This window comes from Salmo salar, unplaced genomic scaffold (genome assembly GCF_905237065.1).
Source record: "Salmo salar unplaced genomic scaffold, Ssal_v3.1, whole genome shotgun sequence".
NCBI lineage: Eukaryota > Metazoa > Chordata > Actinopteri > Salmoniformes > Salmonidae > Salmo > Salmo salar.
In genome coordinates this window covers 63265-81857 of record NW_025549156.1, presented here as the reverse complement: position 1 = coordinate 81857, position 18593 = coordinate 63265, and the positions used below count along the sequence as shown (strand labels likewise).

The 18593-nt window shown below is 43.6% G+C and overlaps 1 protein-coding gene across 1 annotated transcript in view; it reads left to right on the top strand.

Moving 5' to 3' along the window:
- The first annotated feature begins 5639 nt into the window (after window positions 1-5639).
- LOC106597344 (uncharacterized) overlaps window positions 5640-18593 on the top strand; it is a 28393-nt gene continuing 15439 nt past the window's right edge. The window contains exons 1-3 of the mRNA XM_045713052.1: window positions 5640-5697; window positions 16447-16613; window positions 16717-18568. Of these exons, the coding sequence (XP_045569008.1) occupies window positions 5672-5697; window positions 16447-16613; window positions 16717-18568 (2045 nt within the window). The 5' untranslated portion in view covers window positions 5640-5671. The remainder of the gene's footprint in view (window positions 5698-16446; window positions 16614-16716; window positions 18569-18593) is intronic.

The window sequence follows — 18593 nt, the reverse complement described above, 5'->3', positions numbered from 1 at the left end:
AATATCTAGATATTTACTCTGTAACAATGATACATGTCCATTGGGGGGTGTGGCTAGGGTAAATGAGGAAGTGATCCAAGTGATCCATGGGGTGTGTGGCTAGGGTAAATGAGGAAGTGATCCATGGAGGGTGCGGCTAGGGTAAATGAGGAAGTGATCCATGGTGGGTGTGGCTAGGGTAAATGAAGGAGTGATCCATGGAGGGTGCGGCTAGGGTAAATGAGGAAGTGATCAATGGTGGCCATCAGTAACAACAAACCAGCTATGGTTTCATTTAGTTTGAATGTTTCTCCCGTCTCATCATAGTTTTGATTCTCTCCTGTTGTGTTCTAAAATACAATTCTGGTTCAAACCCCCCAAACATACAAATGTGTTGTTTGTTAAACTTTATTTTCTAGTTTATTTTATGCACTTTGAGATTATTCTTCTAATCAAAATAATGATTATTATTCATTACCAGGGGCCTCATTTATCAATCATACGTAGGAGATAATCTGTATGTAAACCATGCAAGGGATCCTTACCACGCAAAGTGTGAGATTTATCAATATAAATGTTAGCTTGACAGTGTTCAGCCCCATTACCATGCATACGAACAGAACAGCGCCAAGTGGTGGAATAAGGGAACTGCTTGTCAAGTGCAGAATGGGGAAAATATACTGAATGTTGAAAATGTCTGAAATTGTGAGTAATAATGACATTATTGTTTTATTTAATTGTATTTACATTGTGAATTCATGCAACACGTCTTGACAGGCTATATATCATTTGACCACATCAGTGCATTTGTTACGATAATAATCCATATAAAGTACAGTAATGTATTAAATTAGAGGTACGTGTGAAAGGTAAACTATTGTGTAAATCCTATAACAGACTGAGATAATGGAAATCTAATGAGATGTCTGATCTGCTCTGTTGGAAGATTTGGCACCGTTGCATTTCACAGAGAGCACGTTTTTACAGACAGGTGGGACTTTTTAGCAGAAAGTACAGATTGGCTTATCAGATATCCCTTGGCAAAATCAATCTTATAGCATCTTTGCGAGGATTTAAGACCTACCATAGAAAGGCAACCCATGTCATTCTGGTGCACGTCAAAGTGCTATCTACCCTTGGGTTTTTGGCAACGGGCACTTTTCAGAGGAAGCTTTCTGATCGGCCAGCGACATCACACATCACTCGATGAGCCAGTGTTTTGGATGCAATCATCAGCAAAATGTGTAACATACAATTTATACCATCGCACAACTGGTTGAAGGGTTTCTTTGCCATCAATGGGTTCCCAAATACGAATGGAGAAATAGACGGTACCCACATCACCATGAAATCACCAAAACAAGTTCAACTAGGCTTCTACTCTTAATGTGACGGTGATAGACTATGTGAACAGAGAAGACTTCTACTCTTAATGTGAAGGTGATAGACTATGTGAACAGAGAAGACTTCTACTCTTAATGTGAAGGTGATAGACTATGTGAACAGAGAAGACTTCTACTCTTAATGTGAAGGTGATAGACTATGTGAACAGAGAAGACTTCTACTCTTAATGTGAAGGTGATAGACTATGTGAACAGAGAAGACTTCTACTCTTAATGTGAAGGTGATATACTATGTGAACAGAGAAGGTTTCTACTCTTAATGTGAAGGTGATAGACTATGTGAACAGAGAAGACTTCTACTCTTAATGTGAAGGTGATAGGTTATGTTATGTTCAAAAGACGCTACTAATAGGCCCAATTAAATGAGAAATGCGCATGGTAATTTGTTGTAGACTACATCAGGAATATGAACTCATCATGGCAGAAAAGGTGAAGAATTTATTACTCAATGATTATGATAATGTTTTATGTTTATAAATGAAATATTGTCTAGGCAAGAAATGTCACATTACCATATTCAGACGTAGCCTACAAACGTCAATAGAAAAGGTGAATCGTCTGTTCTAACGTTAAACTGCGCTTCGGATCGGATCGCATAGAGCAAAATAGTCTGCTTGAAATACCGTAGCTTATCTATTTACTACTGTGAAGTCGGGTCCAATTAAATGAGAGATGGGACGAATGGTAGCCAATCCTAACTTGTTATAGGCCTATTGGATATTTGGCGAGTATAGATTTTATTCTGCAATGATCATGGAAATGAAATAAATAACAGGAAATATATGCCTACTTCTAATTATTATAGAAAGTAAAGATACATCAATTTTCACTCTTCTCACTAACAGCCAATGATTGCATCTTTTTATTATATTTAGCCAGGCCTACCTGTTCTTTAGTTCTGAATAAGAGTCGCGTCATATATTCCCCATCTGCACCAGGCTACTACTAGTCTACTTTTGTCTTCTTGCAATGCAAGACTTCAACCACTAGAAACTGTAAGGACGCCTGGTCTAAAGTTAGCGGGAGGATTAGCATATTCTCATGTCAAGTTCACTTTTTATAAATGACAACATTTGCGTGAAAACTGGCACATGGATGTTTTGTGGCATTTTTTGTGTGTAGACAACGTTTACAAATGTGGCCCCTGGTATTTTACATAGAGCAAAATACTTGAAATAGCTTATCTATTTACTGCTGTGAAGTGGGTCCAATTAAACGAGAGATGGGAGGAATGGTAACCTCGTTGTAGGCCTATATGCTACCTCGTGAGTATGAAAACATCACAGAAAAGGTGAGGAATTTATCATGCAACGATCATGGAAACGAAATAAATAAAAGCCTAGGAAATAGATGGCTATTTCTAATTATTTTAAAATGTAAAGATAAACAGAATGGATGTTCTCTCTTCTCAGTAACGGTAAATGATTACATCTTGTTATTGACCTTGTTATTGTTATGAATACACGTGTCCATCATATCCCACATTTACACTAAATACTAATCTACTGGCCTTCTTGAAATGCAATACTTCAACCACTAGAAACTGTGCATACACATGGTCTAAAGTTAGCGGGAAGGAGAGTGTGTGTGTGTGTGTGTGTGTGTGTGTGTGTGTGTGTGTGTGTGTGTGTGTGTGTGTGTGTGTGTGTGTGTGTGTGTGTGTGTGTGTGTGTGTGTGTGTGTGTGTGAATTGGTGAGATAATTAATAAATCATGAGTTAATTTGTGTAACATTGTAGGTCAGTTTATTCCAAACCTCTCCTCTGGGACCCCAAAGGGCTGCATGTTTTAGTTTTTACCCGAGAACGAACACCTTAGATTAAACTAATTAACTAATTATCATCAAGCCTTTGATTAGTAGAATCAGTTGTGTTAGGGCAAAAACATTTATTTAGTTTTTATTAAAATGTTTATCTACCAGCCCAGGGACTACAGTTGAAAACTAGCTAGCTGGCTAAATCTGTCACATTTACAGAAATGTTGATTGATGTGCAGAATCCCTGTCAAATACATTTTCAATAAATAAAATGAAAAGTTATGGAATGTATTTATGTGTCTCTGTGAGTTGGTCTTTAATAAATGTGATTAGTTCAATGTAACATCATATACTATACATTATAATCAGTCTGTTTTGGGTTCTGCAGAATCATTGTCTATCATTGGTTCCCCATCCTATCATGTTACCATAACAACACAGATATGACCCGTCCAGCGTCCTTCTGCCGAACCTGGTTGTTGTCCCACTGCCCTCTGCTGGTAGCACTGCAAAACATCACTCAATCACATCACATTAATACAAATCCAGTTTTACCAGATACAATATGAATTTATGGGCTGAACACCTGCATGAAGTGTATGAAGACTTTATATGACATCAATATCAACATATAATATAAAAAAACCTATACGTGTTGAACGCGTCGACTGTGTTGAAATGGGAAGTAGCCAACATTTTATAAGGAAGTAGAGAAATAACGGCCGAAGAAACATGTTTGAGGTTTGTAGCCTTTTACAATTTAAAATAGAAAAGTGTTTGAGAAGTTAGACTATTGTAGAGAGAGGTGATTTAGGGGGTTAAACATCCGCAGAATTGTAAAGTTATTACAATACTGATTTCAACTTTCAAGAATAATCATTTTAGGCTTTAATGTTGATTTACATTGATTAGCCTAATTAATATGTGATGTTATAGGCTATGAGGTAGTGAGTTGTTGTTATAGGTGATTGATTGCACATTATCGTGATTTGCTATCCGATGATCCCCAACACAGTCGACACTTTGCGTTGTTTCAATTCCTGAAAGACGACGTGCGTCGGAATTTTGTAAATCTGTCGCTAAAGAAACTATTCCGTCTCGTCAAGTCGGTCAAGTAAAAGTGACATGCAACAATTGGCACATAAACGATGTAAATGTTGACTAAATCAGGGTTTCCAAAAGTCGGTCCAGCTCTGAATTACTTTTCCCTTTTAGTATTACCGCTCTGCACAATCAAACGGACTTGCCAGACAAACCAATGTGTCAATTTTTGGACATTTTCTTGCATAACAAAGCAATGCGTGTCACCTTGTAGGCTACTACTAAACCAGAACAAGAAACGATGGTGTGTAGGCTGTATTCTCTTAAAGGGTAAGGAATAAATATCTGTCAGCTGTTTTAACTTAAGCTCCCGAGTAGCGCAGCGGTCTAAGACACTGCATCAATACATAGCCGGGTTCGATCGCGGGCTGTAACTGTCCGTGATCAGGAGACCCATAGGGCGGCGCACAATTTGGCCCAGCGTCGTCTGGGTTTGGGGACTTAATGTTTCATAAATATGAACATATAATATAAAACTATACGTGTTGAACGCGTCGACTGTGTTGAAATGGGAAGTAGCCAACATTTTATAAGGAAGTAGAGAAATAACGGCCGAAGAAACATGTTTGAGGTTTGTAGCCTTTTACAATTTATTATAGAAAAGTGTTTGAGAACTTAGACTATTTTTAGAGAGAGGTGATTTAGGGGTTAAACATCCGCAGAATTGTAAAGTTATTACAATACTGATTTCAACTTTCAAGAATAATAATTTTAGGCTTTTATGTTGATTTATATTGATTAGCCTAATTAATATTTTATGTTATAGGCTATGAGGTATAGAGTTGTTGTATAGGCGATTGATTGCACATTATAATGTCTACTACCATCTTTCAATGTAAAGTAGATGTCTATAATGTATTTTAGTTGTGTGTGGAGCCCATGTAGACAGCTGTTGTTATGGACTGAGGGGATCCAACCAGGTAGACTAGCTAATGGAGATCCAGGTCAAAGTAATAACATATTGGACTGTAAATGTTTAAATGCAAGATGAAGTCTCTGTTTAAACTCTGACCACAGACCGTAAAAGTGTTGTCATTGTTATTGGTTCTTCAATGTTCAGAAATATTGACTGTTCTGTTATTTCTTATTGTAGCTGAGTGAGCTGTGACTTACATCTAAAATGAGTCTCTCTGGGGAGAGAGAGGAGGAGACCACTGCCTCTAAAACAAGTCTCTCTGGGGAGAGAGAGGAGGGGACCACTGCCTCTAAAATGAGTCTCTCTGGGGAGAGAGAGGAGGAGACCACTGCCTCTAAAACTGAGTCTCTCTGGGGAGAGAGAGGAGGGGACCACTGCCTCTATAACAAGTCTCTCTGGGGAGAGAGAGGAGGAGACCACTGCCTCTAAAACAAGTCTCTCTGGGGAGAGAGAGGAGGAGACCACTGCCTCTATAACTCTCTCTGGGGAGAAAGGGGAGGGGACCACTGCCTCTAAAATGACTCAAGACACCAGTTCTAAGAGGTAAGCGATTAATTGTAAATATATACAGTTCTCTTAAAGCTAGATTCCTTAACGGTGAAACCATCCGTTTGGGATGTTACAACAACAAAGATGTTACTACAAACAACAAACACAGTTTTCTTTCCCTCTCGGACATCGTTGCACACGCTGCCGGATGCTCTTCTCCCTCCGGTGTCAACAAATCACTGTTCATCAGATATGAGGAGTTAGAGAGTCAAATGTGGTCAACTCTGAATCAGTAGCGGTGCGTGGGTAAAATCACTGGGGGAGGCAGCCATATTAAAACCCATGTGTTGTGATCATTTCATTGTGTGCTCTATAACCTGTTAATTCATATGCCTTGACACCGTGATATATAGGACTAAAGGTCTAGACAATAAGACACCGTGATATATAGGACTAAAGGCTGAGACAATAAGACACAGTGATATATAGGACTAAAGGCCTAGACAATAAGACACTGTGATATATAGGACTAAAGGCTGAGACAATAAGACACACTGATATATAGGACTAAAGGCCTAGACAATAAGACACTGTGATATATAGGACTAAAGGCTGAGACAATAAGACACTGTGATATATAGGACTAAAGGCCTAGACAATAAGACACAGTGATATATAGGACTAAAGGCTGAGACAATAAGACACAGTGATATATAGGACTAAAGGCTGAGACAATAAGACACCGTGATATATAGGACTAAAGGCCTAGACAATAAGACACTGTGATATATAGGACTAAAGGCTGAGACAATAAGACACACTGATATATAGGACTAAAGGCCTAGACAATAAGACACTGTGATATATAGGACTAAAGGCTGAGACAATAAGACACAGTGATATATAGGACTAAAGGCTGAGACAATAAGACACAGTGATATATAGGACTAAAGGCTGAGACAATAAGACACAGTGATATATAGGACTAAAGCCTGAGACAATAAGACACAGTGATATATAGGACTAAAGGCCTAGACAATAAGACACCGTGATATATAGGACTAAAGGCCTAGACAATAAGACACAGTGGCAGAATAAATTCAACCACACCTTTGTTTTATCACAAAACCGGATAGAAACCTCTGTCCAGTGAAATCCACAAAGCATATTGCATGTAACAAACAGTTACATGACCTACAGCATGGTCAAGTTAATGTTTCTGACATTTTCTGACCACTGAACAACTATTGATTTAGAACCACAGAGAGTTACAGCAAGTCACAAAGAAAACAGGAGCTGCCTCCACTGTTCCAACACCAGTTCAACCAAAAATAATTTAGTCCAATCAACATAAGCTAAATATGATGTGGCTGTGTGTGTGGAAGTAGAAAGATAATGTTGACTCACCCTACTTGTAAAGAAACACAAATGCCATCCTCCTGTCTTTCATGTTGACAAAACAGTCTATCACTCTGTCACACAGTACCCACTTTAATGAATGAATGGTTGGATCAGAATCGCCGTTATAATCATTAGCCATTACGGAGAATTAAGTACAACCACAAGTCCAAATCCCTATCTCCATCCATGGATTAATTTAGGATAGGGCAAGATTTACCTAGCTGGCAAGCAAGCCACAACGAGGTAATTTTTGTATACTCTTTTTGTCAAGGAATGCCAGATGCTCTCTGGCTTCCCTTGTCTTCAATGCTACAGAGTACACAGTGGCAGAATACCTGACCACCGCGACTGACCCAAAATTAAGGAAAGCTTTGACTATGTACAGAGTCAGTGAGCATGGCCTTGCTATTGAGAGGCTGCCATAGGCAGACCTGGCTCTCAAGTGAAAACAGGCTTTGTGCACACTGCCCACAAAATGAGGTGGAAACTGAGCTGCCCTTCCTAACCTGCCAAATGTATGACCATATTAGAGACACATATTTCCCTCAGATTACAAAGACCCACAAAGAATTCCAAAACAAATCCAATTTTGATGAACTTCCATATCTTCTGGGTGAAATACCACAGTGTGCCATCACAGCAGCAAGATTTGTGACCTGTTGCCACAAGAAAAGGTCAACCAGTGAAGAACAAACACCATTGTAAATACAACCCATATTCATGTTTATTTATTTTCCCTTTTGTACATTAACCATTTGTACATTGTTATAACACTGTACATAGCCATAATATGACATTTAAAATGTCCATTCCTTTGAAACGTGTGAGTGTAATGTTTACTGTTCATTTTTTATTGATTATTTCACTTTTGTTTATTATCTATTTCACTTGCTTTGGCAATGTAAACATATGTTTCCCATGCCAATAAAGCCCCTTGAATTTAATTGAATAGATGTCCTACATGTTTAGAGACAGAGGGGGCGCTGTTTCGCTCACTCAGATGCCTTCTCCTATGAGATACATTCAGCCTCTTGTGAATTGAAGGAACATTATGAAACGCAGAGAGACGTAAGATCAATGGTTTTATTTTTTGTATTTTTTTGCCATCCATGAACACATGCCACTGCTCTGAGTTCAACTCGGGATACCCAGTACCACGAGTGTCTCATCTTTTAGCCAGGTACATCTCTATGGCAACGAATCCTTCAGAACAAACCTAAGTGTTACACTACGAAGCAAGCTACAGCTACATCTACTCAGGCATTTATAAAGCTAGCCAGCTTCAGTTAGCCAGCTTCAGTTAGCCAGCTTCCATTAGCCAGCTTCCGTCACCCCCATTAGACCGCTTTAGCCTTCTCAGCTTCAGTTAGCCAGCTTCCGTTAGCCCGCTTCAGTTAGACCGCCTTAGCCAGCTTCAGCTAGCCAGCTTCAGTTAGCCAGCTTCCGTTAGCCCGCTTCAGTTAGACCGCTTCAGTTTGCCAGCTTCAGCTAGCCAGCTTCAGTTAGCCAGCTTCCGTTAGCCAGCTTCAGTTAGCCCGCTTCAGTTAGCCAGCTTCAGTTAGCGTCACATTCCAGGTCAAGCTTCATCCATACTACGACGGTGGAAATTGCTCACCCGCCTGTCGCTATTAAAGCCAATTTCTGCTTGATCTGGCAATGTGGTATACGGTTCGGAGGATCAGCCAGAAGAGGACTGGCCACCCCTCACAGCCTGGTTCCTCTCTAGGTTTCTTCCTAGGTTCTGGCCTTTCTAGGGAGTTTTTCCTAGCCACCGTGCTTCTACACCTGCATTACTTGCTGTTTGGGGTTTTAGGCTGGGTTTCTGTACAGCACTTTGAGATATCAGCTGATGTAAGAAGGGCTTTATAAATACATTTGATTTGATCAGTTAAGCAATTGTGGAGCCTCCATAGGCTTGGAGGCCAAATTGAGCTTTGTATGGCTCCGTATAGCTCCGCATTGACATGATTGGTTGATGGTAGGTGGAGGCGGGAGGTTTAAACTTCCTGATCAACAGCTCTGCTCTACTCAGCAAAGTGAAGAAGTATGAATGCCCTGTCTTCTGGTCAATGCAGACGGCGGATTGACCACGCAAAGCCTTTTCACTCTAGCAGGCTTTTAACTGCTTGTGAATGAGGCACATTGCTAGTCGAACATAGAAGGTTTTGGTAGGCTTTCATTGTAAATAAGAATTTGTTATTTTTTATTTATTTTTTATTTCACCTTTATTTAACCAGGTAGGCAAGTTGAGAACAAGTTCTCATTTACAACGGCGACCTGGCCAAGACAAAGCAAAGCAGATCGACACATACAACAACACAGAGTTACACATGGAATAAACAAACATACAGTACAGTAGAAAAAGGCTATATACAGTGTGTGCAAATGAGGTAGGATAACGGAGTTAAGGCAATAAATAGGCCATGGTGGCGCAGTAATTACAATATAGCAATTAAACACTAGAATGGTAGATTTGCAGAAGATGAATGTGCAAGTAGAGATACTGGGGTGCAAAAGGAGCAAGATAAATAAATAAATACAGTATGGGGATGAGGTAGTTGGATGGGCTATTTACAGGTGGGCTATGTACAGGTGCAGTGATCTGTGAGCTGCTCTGACAGCTGGTGCTTAAAGCTAGTGAGGGAGATATGTGTCTCCAGCTTCAGTGATTTTTGCAGTTCGTTCCAGTCTTTGGCAGCAGAGAACTGGAAGGAAAAATTGGCTTTGAGGGTGACCAGTGAGATATACTTGCTGGAGCACGTGCTACGGGTGGGTGCTGCTATGGTGACCAGTGAGCTGAGATAAGGCGGGGCTTTACCTAGCAAAGACTTGTAGATGACCTGGAGCCAGTGGGTTTGGCGACGAGTATGAAGCGAGGGCCAGCCAACAAGAGCGTACAGGTCGCAATGGTAAAATCAAATCAAATCAAATGTATTTGTCACATACACATGTTAGCAGGTGTTAATGCAAGTGTTCGAAATGCTTTGCTTCTAGTTCCGATGGTGGGTAGTATATGGGGCTTTGGTGACAAAACGGATGGCACTGTCATAGACTGTATCCAATTTGTTGAGTAGAGTGTTGGAGGCTATTTTGTAAATGACATCGCCGAAGTCGAGGATCGGTAGGATGGTCAGTTTTACGAGGGTATGTTTGGCAGCATGAGTGAAGGATGCTTTGTTGCGAAATAGGAAGCCGATTCTAGATTTAATTTTGGATTGGTGATGCTTAATGTGAGTCTGGAAGGAGAGTTTACAGTCTAACCAGACACCTAGGTATTTGTAGTTGTCCACGTATTCTAAGTCAGAAGCGTCAGAAGTACTGATGCTGGATGGGCGGGCAGGTGCGGGCAGCGACTGGTTGAAGAGCATGCATTTAGTTTTACTTGCATTTAAGAGCAGTTGGAGGCCACGGAAGGAGAGTTGAAAGGCATTGAAGCTCGTCTGGAGGTTTGTTAACACAGTGTCCAAGGAAGGGCCAGAAGTATACAGAATGGTGTCGTCTGCGTAGAGGTGGATCAGAGAATCACCAGCAGCAATAGCGACATCATTGATGTATACAGAGAAGAGAGTCGGCCCGAGAATTAAACCCTGTGGCACCCCCATAGAGACTGCCAGAGGTCCGGACAACAGGCCCTCCGATTTGACACACTGAACTCTATCAGAGAAGTAGTTGGTCAGCCAAGCAAGGCAGTCATCTGAGAAACCAAGGCTGTTGAGTCTGCCGATAAGAATGTGGTGATTCACAGAGTCGAAAGCCTTGGCCAGGTCGATGAATACGGCTGCACAGTAATGTCTCTTATCGATGGCGGTTATTATATCGTTTAGGACCACGAGCGTGGCTGAGGTGCACCCATGACCAGCTCCTGAAACCAGATTGCATAGCAGAGAAGGTATAGCGGTATTCGAAATGGTTGGTAATCTGTTTGTTAACTTGGCTTTCAAAGACCTTAGAAAGGCAGGGTAGGATAGGATAGATATAGGTCTGTAGCAGTTTGGGTTTAGAGTGTCACCCCCTTTGAAGAGGGCGATGATCGTGGCAGCTTTCCAATCTCTGGGAATCTCAGATGATATGAAAGAGAGGTTGAACAGGCTAGTAATAGGGGTTGCAACAATTTCGGCAGATAGTTTTAGAAAGAGAGGGTCCAGATTGTCTAGCTCGGCTGATTTGTAGGGGTCCAGATTTTGCCGCTCTTTCAGAACATCAGCTATCTGGATTTGGGTGAAGGAGAAATGGGGGAGGCTTGGGCGAGTTGCTGTGGGGGGGTGCAGTGCAGTTGGCCGGGGTAGCGGTAGCCAGGTGGAAAGCATGGCCAGCTGTAGAAAAATGCTTATTGAAATTCTCAATTACAGTGGATTTATCGGTGGTGACAGTGTTTCCTAGCCTCAGTGCAGTGGGCAGCTGGGAGGAGGTGCTCTTATTCTCCATGGACTTTACAGTGTCCCAGAACTTTTTTGAGTTTGTGCTACAGGATGCACATTTCTGCTTGAAAAGCTAGCCTTAGCTTTCCTAACTGCCTGTGTATATTGGTTCCTAACTTCCCTGAAAAGTTGCATATCATGGGGGCTAATGCAGAATGCCACAGGATGTTTTTGTGCTGGTCGAGGGCAGTCAGGTCTGGAGTGAACAAAGTGCTATATCTGTTCCTTGTTCTACATTTTTTGAATGGGGCATGCTTATTTAAGATGGTGAGGAAGGCACTTTTGAAGAATAACCAGGCATCCTCTACTACCGGGATTAGGTCAATATCATTCCAGGATACCCGGGCCAGGTCGATTAGAAAGGCCTGCTTGCTGAAGTGTTTTAGGCAGCGTTTGACAGTAATGAGGGGTGGTCGTGTGACCGCAGACCCATTACGGATGCAGGCAATGAGGCAGTGATCGCTGAGATCTTGGTTGAAAACAGCAGAGGTGTATTTGGAGGGCAAGTTGTTTAGGATAATATCTATGAGGGTGCCCGTGTTTACAGATTTGGGGTTGTACCTGGTAGGTTCACTGATAATTTGTGTGAGATTGAGGGCATCAAGCTTAGATTGTAGGATGGCTGGGGTGTTAAGCATGTCCCAGTTTAGGTCACCTAGCAGCACGAGCTCTGAAGATAGATGGGGGCAATCAGTTCACATATGGTGTCTAGAGCACAGCTGGGGGCAGAGGGTGGTCTATAGCAAGCGGCAACAGTGAGAGACTTGTTTCTGGAAAGTTGGATTTTTAAAAGTAGGAACTCGAATTGTTTGGGTACAGACCTGGATAGTAAGACAGAACTCTGCAAGCTATCTCTGCAGTAGATTGCAACACCGCTGACTTGCCTAGTTAAATAAAGGTTAAATACAAAAATAAAGGCTCTGCATGGTCAATCTGACGTCTGCATTTGCCGTGCAGCATTTTACGGTGATACGACCTCTGCAGAAGTCAGTGCGTTCATACTTCCTGTTCTTCGAGGAGCAGTGCAGAGCTGTTGTCAAGGAAGTGAGTTTGTGTTTATACAGTACCTCCCGCCCCCACCTACCGTCAACCAATCATGTCAATGTATTAATCATATAGCTCTGCAATCTTTAAATCGGTTATCTTCCTCAAATGAATGGGAGGATGACCAAATCTGTGTGAGAGGAAGGGTATCTGATTTCATTGGTCCTCAACTAGTGGCTCAGACACTTCATTCAGGATAAGTGGAGTTAGCCCTGAGTTAAGAACAACAAAGAATATCTAGTTAACAGAAGAAAAGAAAGAGAAAATCAGGACAGAAGAAAAAGTATATCAAAGTGAAACAGTTCTCTAAAGACACAAGAGACAATAATACAAGAAACAACACTTCTGTAGCTTGTCAACTATGTGTCTGTCTATCCCTGTTCTCTACTCTCTGCACAGGCCATACAAACGCTTCACACCGCGTGGCCGCTGCCACTCTAACCTTGTGGTCCCAGCGCGCACGACCCACGTGGAGTTCCAGGTCTCCGGCAGCCTCTAGAACTGCCGGTCTGCAGCCAACAAGGCTGAGTTCATCTCAGCCTATGCTACCCTCCAGTCCCTAGACTTCCTGACGCTGACGGAAACATGGATTACCACAGATAACACTGCTACTCCTACTGCTCTCTCTTCGTCTGCCCACGTGTTCTCGCATACCCCTAGAGCATCGAGCCAGCGGGGTGGTGGCACTGGAATCCTCATCTCTCCCAAGTGGACATTCTCTCTTTCTCCCCTGACCCATCTGTCTATCTCCTCATTTGAATTCCATGCTGTCACAGTTACCAGCCCTTTCAAGCTTAACATCCTTATCATTTATCGCCCTCCAGGTTCCCTTGGAGAGTTCATCAATGAGCTTGACGCCTTGATAAGTTCCTTTCCTGAGGATGGCTCACCTCTCACAGTTCTGGGTGACTTTAACTTCCCCACGTCTACCTTTGACTCATTCCTCTCTGCCTCCTTCTTTCCACTCCTCTCCTCTTTTGACCTCACCCTCTCACCTTCCCCCCCTACTCACAAGGCAGGCAATATGCTTGACCTCATCTTTACTAGATGCTGTTCTTCCACTAATCTCATTGCAACTCCCCTCCAAATCTCCGACCACTACCTTGTATCCTTTTCCCTCTCGCTCTCATCCAACACTTCTCACTCTGCCCCTACTTGGATGGTATTGCGCCGTCCCAACCTTCGCTCTCTCTCTCCTGCTACTCTCTCCTCTTCCATCCTATCATCTCTTCCCTCTGCTCAAACCTTCTCCAACCTATCTCCTGATTCTGCCTCCTCAACCCTCCTCTCCTCCCTTTCTGCATCCTTTGATTTTCTCTGTCCCCTATCCTCCAGGCCGGCTCGGTCCTCCCCTCCTGCTCCGTGGCTCGACGACTCACTACGAGCTCACAGAACAGGGCTCCGGGCAGCCGAGCGGAAATGGAAGAAAACTCGCCTCCCTGCGGACCTGGCATCCTTTCACTCCCTCCTCTCTACATTCTCGTCTTCTGTCTCTGCTGCTAAAGCCACTTTCTACCACTCTAAATTCCAAGCATCTGCCTCTAACCCTAGGGAAGCTCTTTGCTACCTTCTCCTCCCTCCTGAATCCTCCTCCCCCTCTCCCCCCTCCTCCCTCTCTGCGGATGACTTCGTCAACCATTTTGAAAAGAAGGATTGACGATATCCGATCCTCGTTTGCTAAGTCAAACGACACCGCTGGTCCTGCTCACAATGCCCTACCCTGTGCATTGACCTCTTTCTCCCCTCTCTCTCCAGATGAAATCTCGCGTCTTGTGACGGCCGGCCGCCCAACAACCTGCCCACTTGACCCTATCCCCTCCTCTCTTCTCCAGACCATTTCCGGAGACCTTCTCCCCTTCCTCACCTCGCTCATCAACTCATCCTTGACCGCTGGCTACGTCCCTTCCGTCTTCAAGAGAGCGAGAGTTGCACCCCTTCTGAAAAAACCTACACTCGATCCCTCCGATGTCAACAACTATAGACCAGTATCCCTTCTTTCTTTTCTCTCCAAAACTCTTGAACGTGCCGTCCTTGGCCAGCTCTCCTGCTATCTCTCTCAGAATGACCTTCTTGATCCTAATCAGTCAGGTTTCAAGACTGGGCATTCAACTGAGACTGCTCTTCTCTGTGTCAAAGAGGCTCTCCGCACTGCTAAAGCTAACTCTCTCTCCTCTGCTCTCATCCTTCTAGACCTATCTGCTGCCTTTGATACTGTGAACCATCAGATCCTCCTCTCCACCCTCTCCGAGTTGGGCATCTCCGGCGCGGCCCACGCTTGGATTGCGTCCTACCTGACAGGTCGCTCCTACCAGGTGGCATGGCGAGAATCTGTCTCCGCACCATGCGCTCTCACCACTGGTGTCCCCCAGGGCTCTGTTCTAGGCCCTCTCCTATTCTCGCTATACACCAAGTCACTTGGCTCTGTCATATCCTCACATGGTCTCTCCTATCATTGCTATGCAGACGACACACAATTAATCTTCTCCTTTCCCCCTTCTGATAACCAGGCGGCGAATCGCATTTCTGCATGTCTGTCAGACATATCAGTGTGGATGACAGATCACCAGCTCAAGCTGAACCTCGGCAAGACGGAGCTGCTCTTCCTCCCGGGGAAGGACTGCCCGTTCCATGATCTCGCCATCACGGTTGACAACTCCCTTGTGTCCTCCTCCCAGAGTGCTAAGAACCTTGGCGTGATCCTGGACAACACCCTGTCGTTCTCCACTAACATCAAGGCGGTGACCCGATCCTGTAGGTTCATGCTCTACAACATTCGCAGAGTACGACCCTGCCTCACACAGGAAGCGGCGCAGGTCCTAATCCAGGCACTTGTCATCTCCCGTCTGGATTACTGCAACTCGCTGTTGGCTGGGCTCCCTGCCTGCGCCATTAAACCCCTACAACTCATCCAGAACGCCGCAGCCCGTCTGGTTTTCAACCTTCCCAAGTTCTCTCAAGTCACCCCGCTCCTCCGCTCTCTCCACTGGCTTCCAGTTGAAGCTCGCATCCGCTACAAAACCATGGTGATTGCCTACGAAGGGAACGGCACCTCCATACCTTCAGGCTCTGATCAGGCCCTACAGCCAAACAAGGGCACTGCGTTCATCCACCTCTGGCCTGCTGGCCCCCCTACCTCTGAGGAAGCACAGTTCCCGCTCAGCCCAGTCAAAACTGTTCGCTGCTCTGGCACCCCAATGGTGGAACAAGCTCCCCTTACGACGCCAGGACAGCGGAGTCAATCACCACCTTCCGGAGACACCTGAAACCCCACCTCTTTAAGGAATACCTAGGATAGGATAAAGTAATCCTTCTAACCCCCCCCTTAAAAGATTTAGATGCACTATTGTAAAGTGGTTGTTCCACTGGATATCATAAGGTGAATGCACCAATTTGTAAGTCGCTCTGGATAAGAGCGTCTGCTAAATGACTTAAATGTAAATGTAAATGTTAACCTGCCTAAATGAAGAGTTTGGAGTTCGACTAGCCATGTGCAACACACAGTTATAAGCCTACTAGACTTAGCAGCGGGAGTATACACCATCATAGTATGGGTGAAGCCGGACCTGGAATGTGAAGCTAACTGAAGCTGGCTAGCTAACTGAAGATGGCTAGCTAACTGAAGATGGCTAGCTAACTGAAGATGGCTAGCTAACTGAAGATGGATAGCTAACTGAAGATGGATAGCTAACTGAAGATGGATAGCTAACTGAAGATGGCTAGCTAACTGAAGATGGCTAGCTAACTGAAGATGGCTAGCTAACTGAAGATGGCTAGCTTTATAAAAGACAGAGTAGAAACCACTCAGTGCTGCTGTTTTCCCAATTGTGGATTCATTTAAAAAGAAACATCTGGATTTATACAGCAGAAGGTCCATTATACAGTTGTTAAAATGAAGTTGATGAGATATTGATGAGGTGATCTGTCTCCCTGTTTTGTTCAGTGTCCAGAAGCCCAGAGCAGAGTCCCCTACAACCAGCCTGCTATCAATGAAGAGTGATCAGCCACCTGCTTTCAGCCAGGAACCATTTCCAGATGACAATAAGGAAGTGGAGAGTTTGGACAGTGAGGATCCATTAAAGATCCCACACAACCTTCTGGACAGAAGAAGTAAGACTGTATTTCATACAATATTACAAAGAACGGTACAAAGGCCCTTATAAAACACATACACACAAACTTATGAGTCCCAACTCTCATTGTTTTCCTACAGGTCAAACTCTGCTGACAGTTCAACAAGACATTAAGGCTAAACTGAAACACAAGTATCAACACATATCTGAAGGAATTGGACACTATGGAAACCAAAGTCTGTTAAAGGACATCTACACAGAGCTCTACATCACAGAGGGTGGAAGTGGAGGGCTCAATAATAAACATGAGGTTAGACAGATAGAGATGGCATCCAAGAAACAAACCACACAAAAGACACCAATCAAATGCAACGACATCTTCAAGCCTTTACCTGGACAAGACAAACCTATCAGAACTGTGCTGACAAAAGGAATCGCTGGCATTGGAAAAACAGTCTCTGTGCAGAAGGTCATCCTTGACTGGGCAGAGGGAAAAGAAAATAAGGATGTTCATTTCATGTTTCCTCTTCCTTTCCGTGATCTGAACCTGAAAAAGGACCAATACAGTCTGATGCAACTTCTTTCCCACTACTTCCCAGAGCTGAAAGAGATTGACAGCATTGAAGATGGTGAAACCAAAATTGTTTTCATTTTTGATGGTCTGGATGAGTGTCGACTTCCTCTAGACTTCAAAAACAATGAGAAGTGCTGTGATGTCACGAAGCCAACCTCAGTGGACGTGCTGCTGACAAACCTCATCGAGGGGAATCTGCTTCCCTCTGCTCTCCTCTGGATAACCTCAAGGCCTGCAGCAACCAATCAGATCCCTCCTGAGTGTGTTGACCAGGTGACAGAGGTACGAGGGTTCAATGATCCACAGAAGGAGGAGTATTTCAGGAAGAAAATCCCAGATCAGAATCTGGCCAATGATATCATCAAACACATGAAGACATCAAGGAGCCTCCACATCATGTGCCACATGCCAGTCTTCTGTTGGATATCAGCCACTGTCCTTGAGATGATACTGAAAGAGGCAGAGAAGGATGAAGTCCCCAAAACTCTGACCCAGATGTACTCACACTTCATGCTCATCCAAACCATTGTGAAGAACAAGAAGTACAACAAAGCAACAGAGACAAACCCAAAGGACCTGTCTCAGTCAGACAAAGAGATGATCCTGAAACTGGCAAAGCTGGCTTTCCAACAGCTGCAGAAGGGCAACCTGATCTTCTATGAGGAAGACCTGAGAGAGTGTGGCCTTGATGTCACAGAGGCATCAGTGTACTCAGCATTGTGTACAGAGATCTTTAAAGAAGAATCTGGGTTGTACCAAGAGAAGGTCTACAGCTTTGTGCATCTGAGCATTCAGGAGTTTCTAGCAGCAGTGCATGCTTTAGAATCATGTCTGGACAAGAAGGAAAATGTTTTCTCCCCCAATAATGATGATGGTGATGATTACGATGCTGATGATTATGAGTATTACGATGATTTTGAGGATTACGATGATGAGTCAATCCAGTTGTCTGACTTACTCAGGAGCGCAGTGTACCAGGCCTTGAAGAGTGAGAATGGACACCTGGACCTGTTCCTCCGCTTCCTTCTGGGTCTCTCACTGGAGTCCAATCAGAATCTGTTACGATGCCTTCTGACACAGACAGGATGTACGACAGAGACCAATGAGAAAACAGTTAAGAGAACAGTCGGGTACCTTTCATACAAGATCAAAAGAGAATCCTCACCAGAAAGGATCATCAACTTGTTTCACTGTCTGAATGAACTTTGTGCCAACTCTCTAGTTGAAGACATGCAGACCTCCCTGCGATCAGGAACTCTTTCCGAAACAAGACTAGAACCTGACCAATGTTCAGCCCTGGCCTACCTGTTACTGATGTCAGAGGAGGTGCTGGAGGAGTTTGACCTGAAGCCATACAACACATCAGAGGAAGGTTATCAGAGGTTGCTGCCGGTAGTGAAAACCTGCAAAAGAGCACTGTAAGTTATGTTATTGAGTTGATGT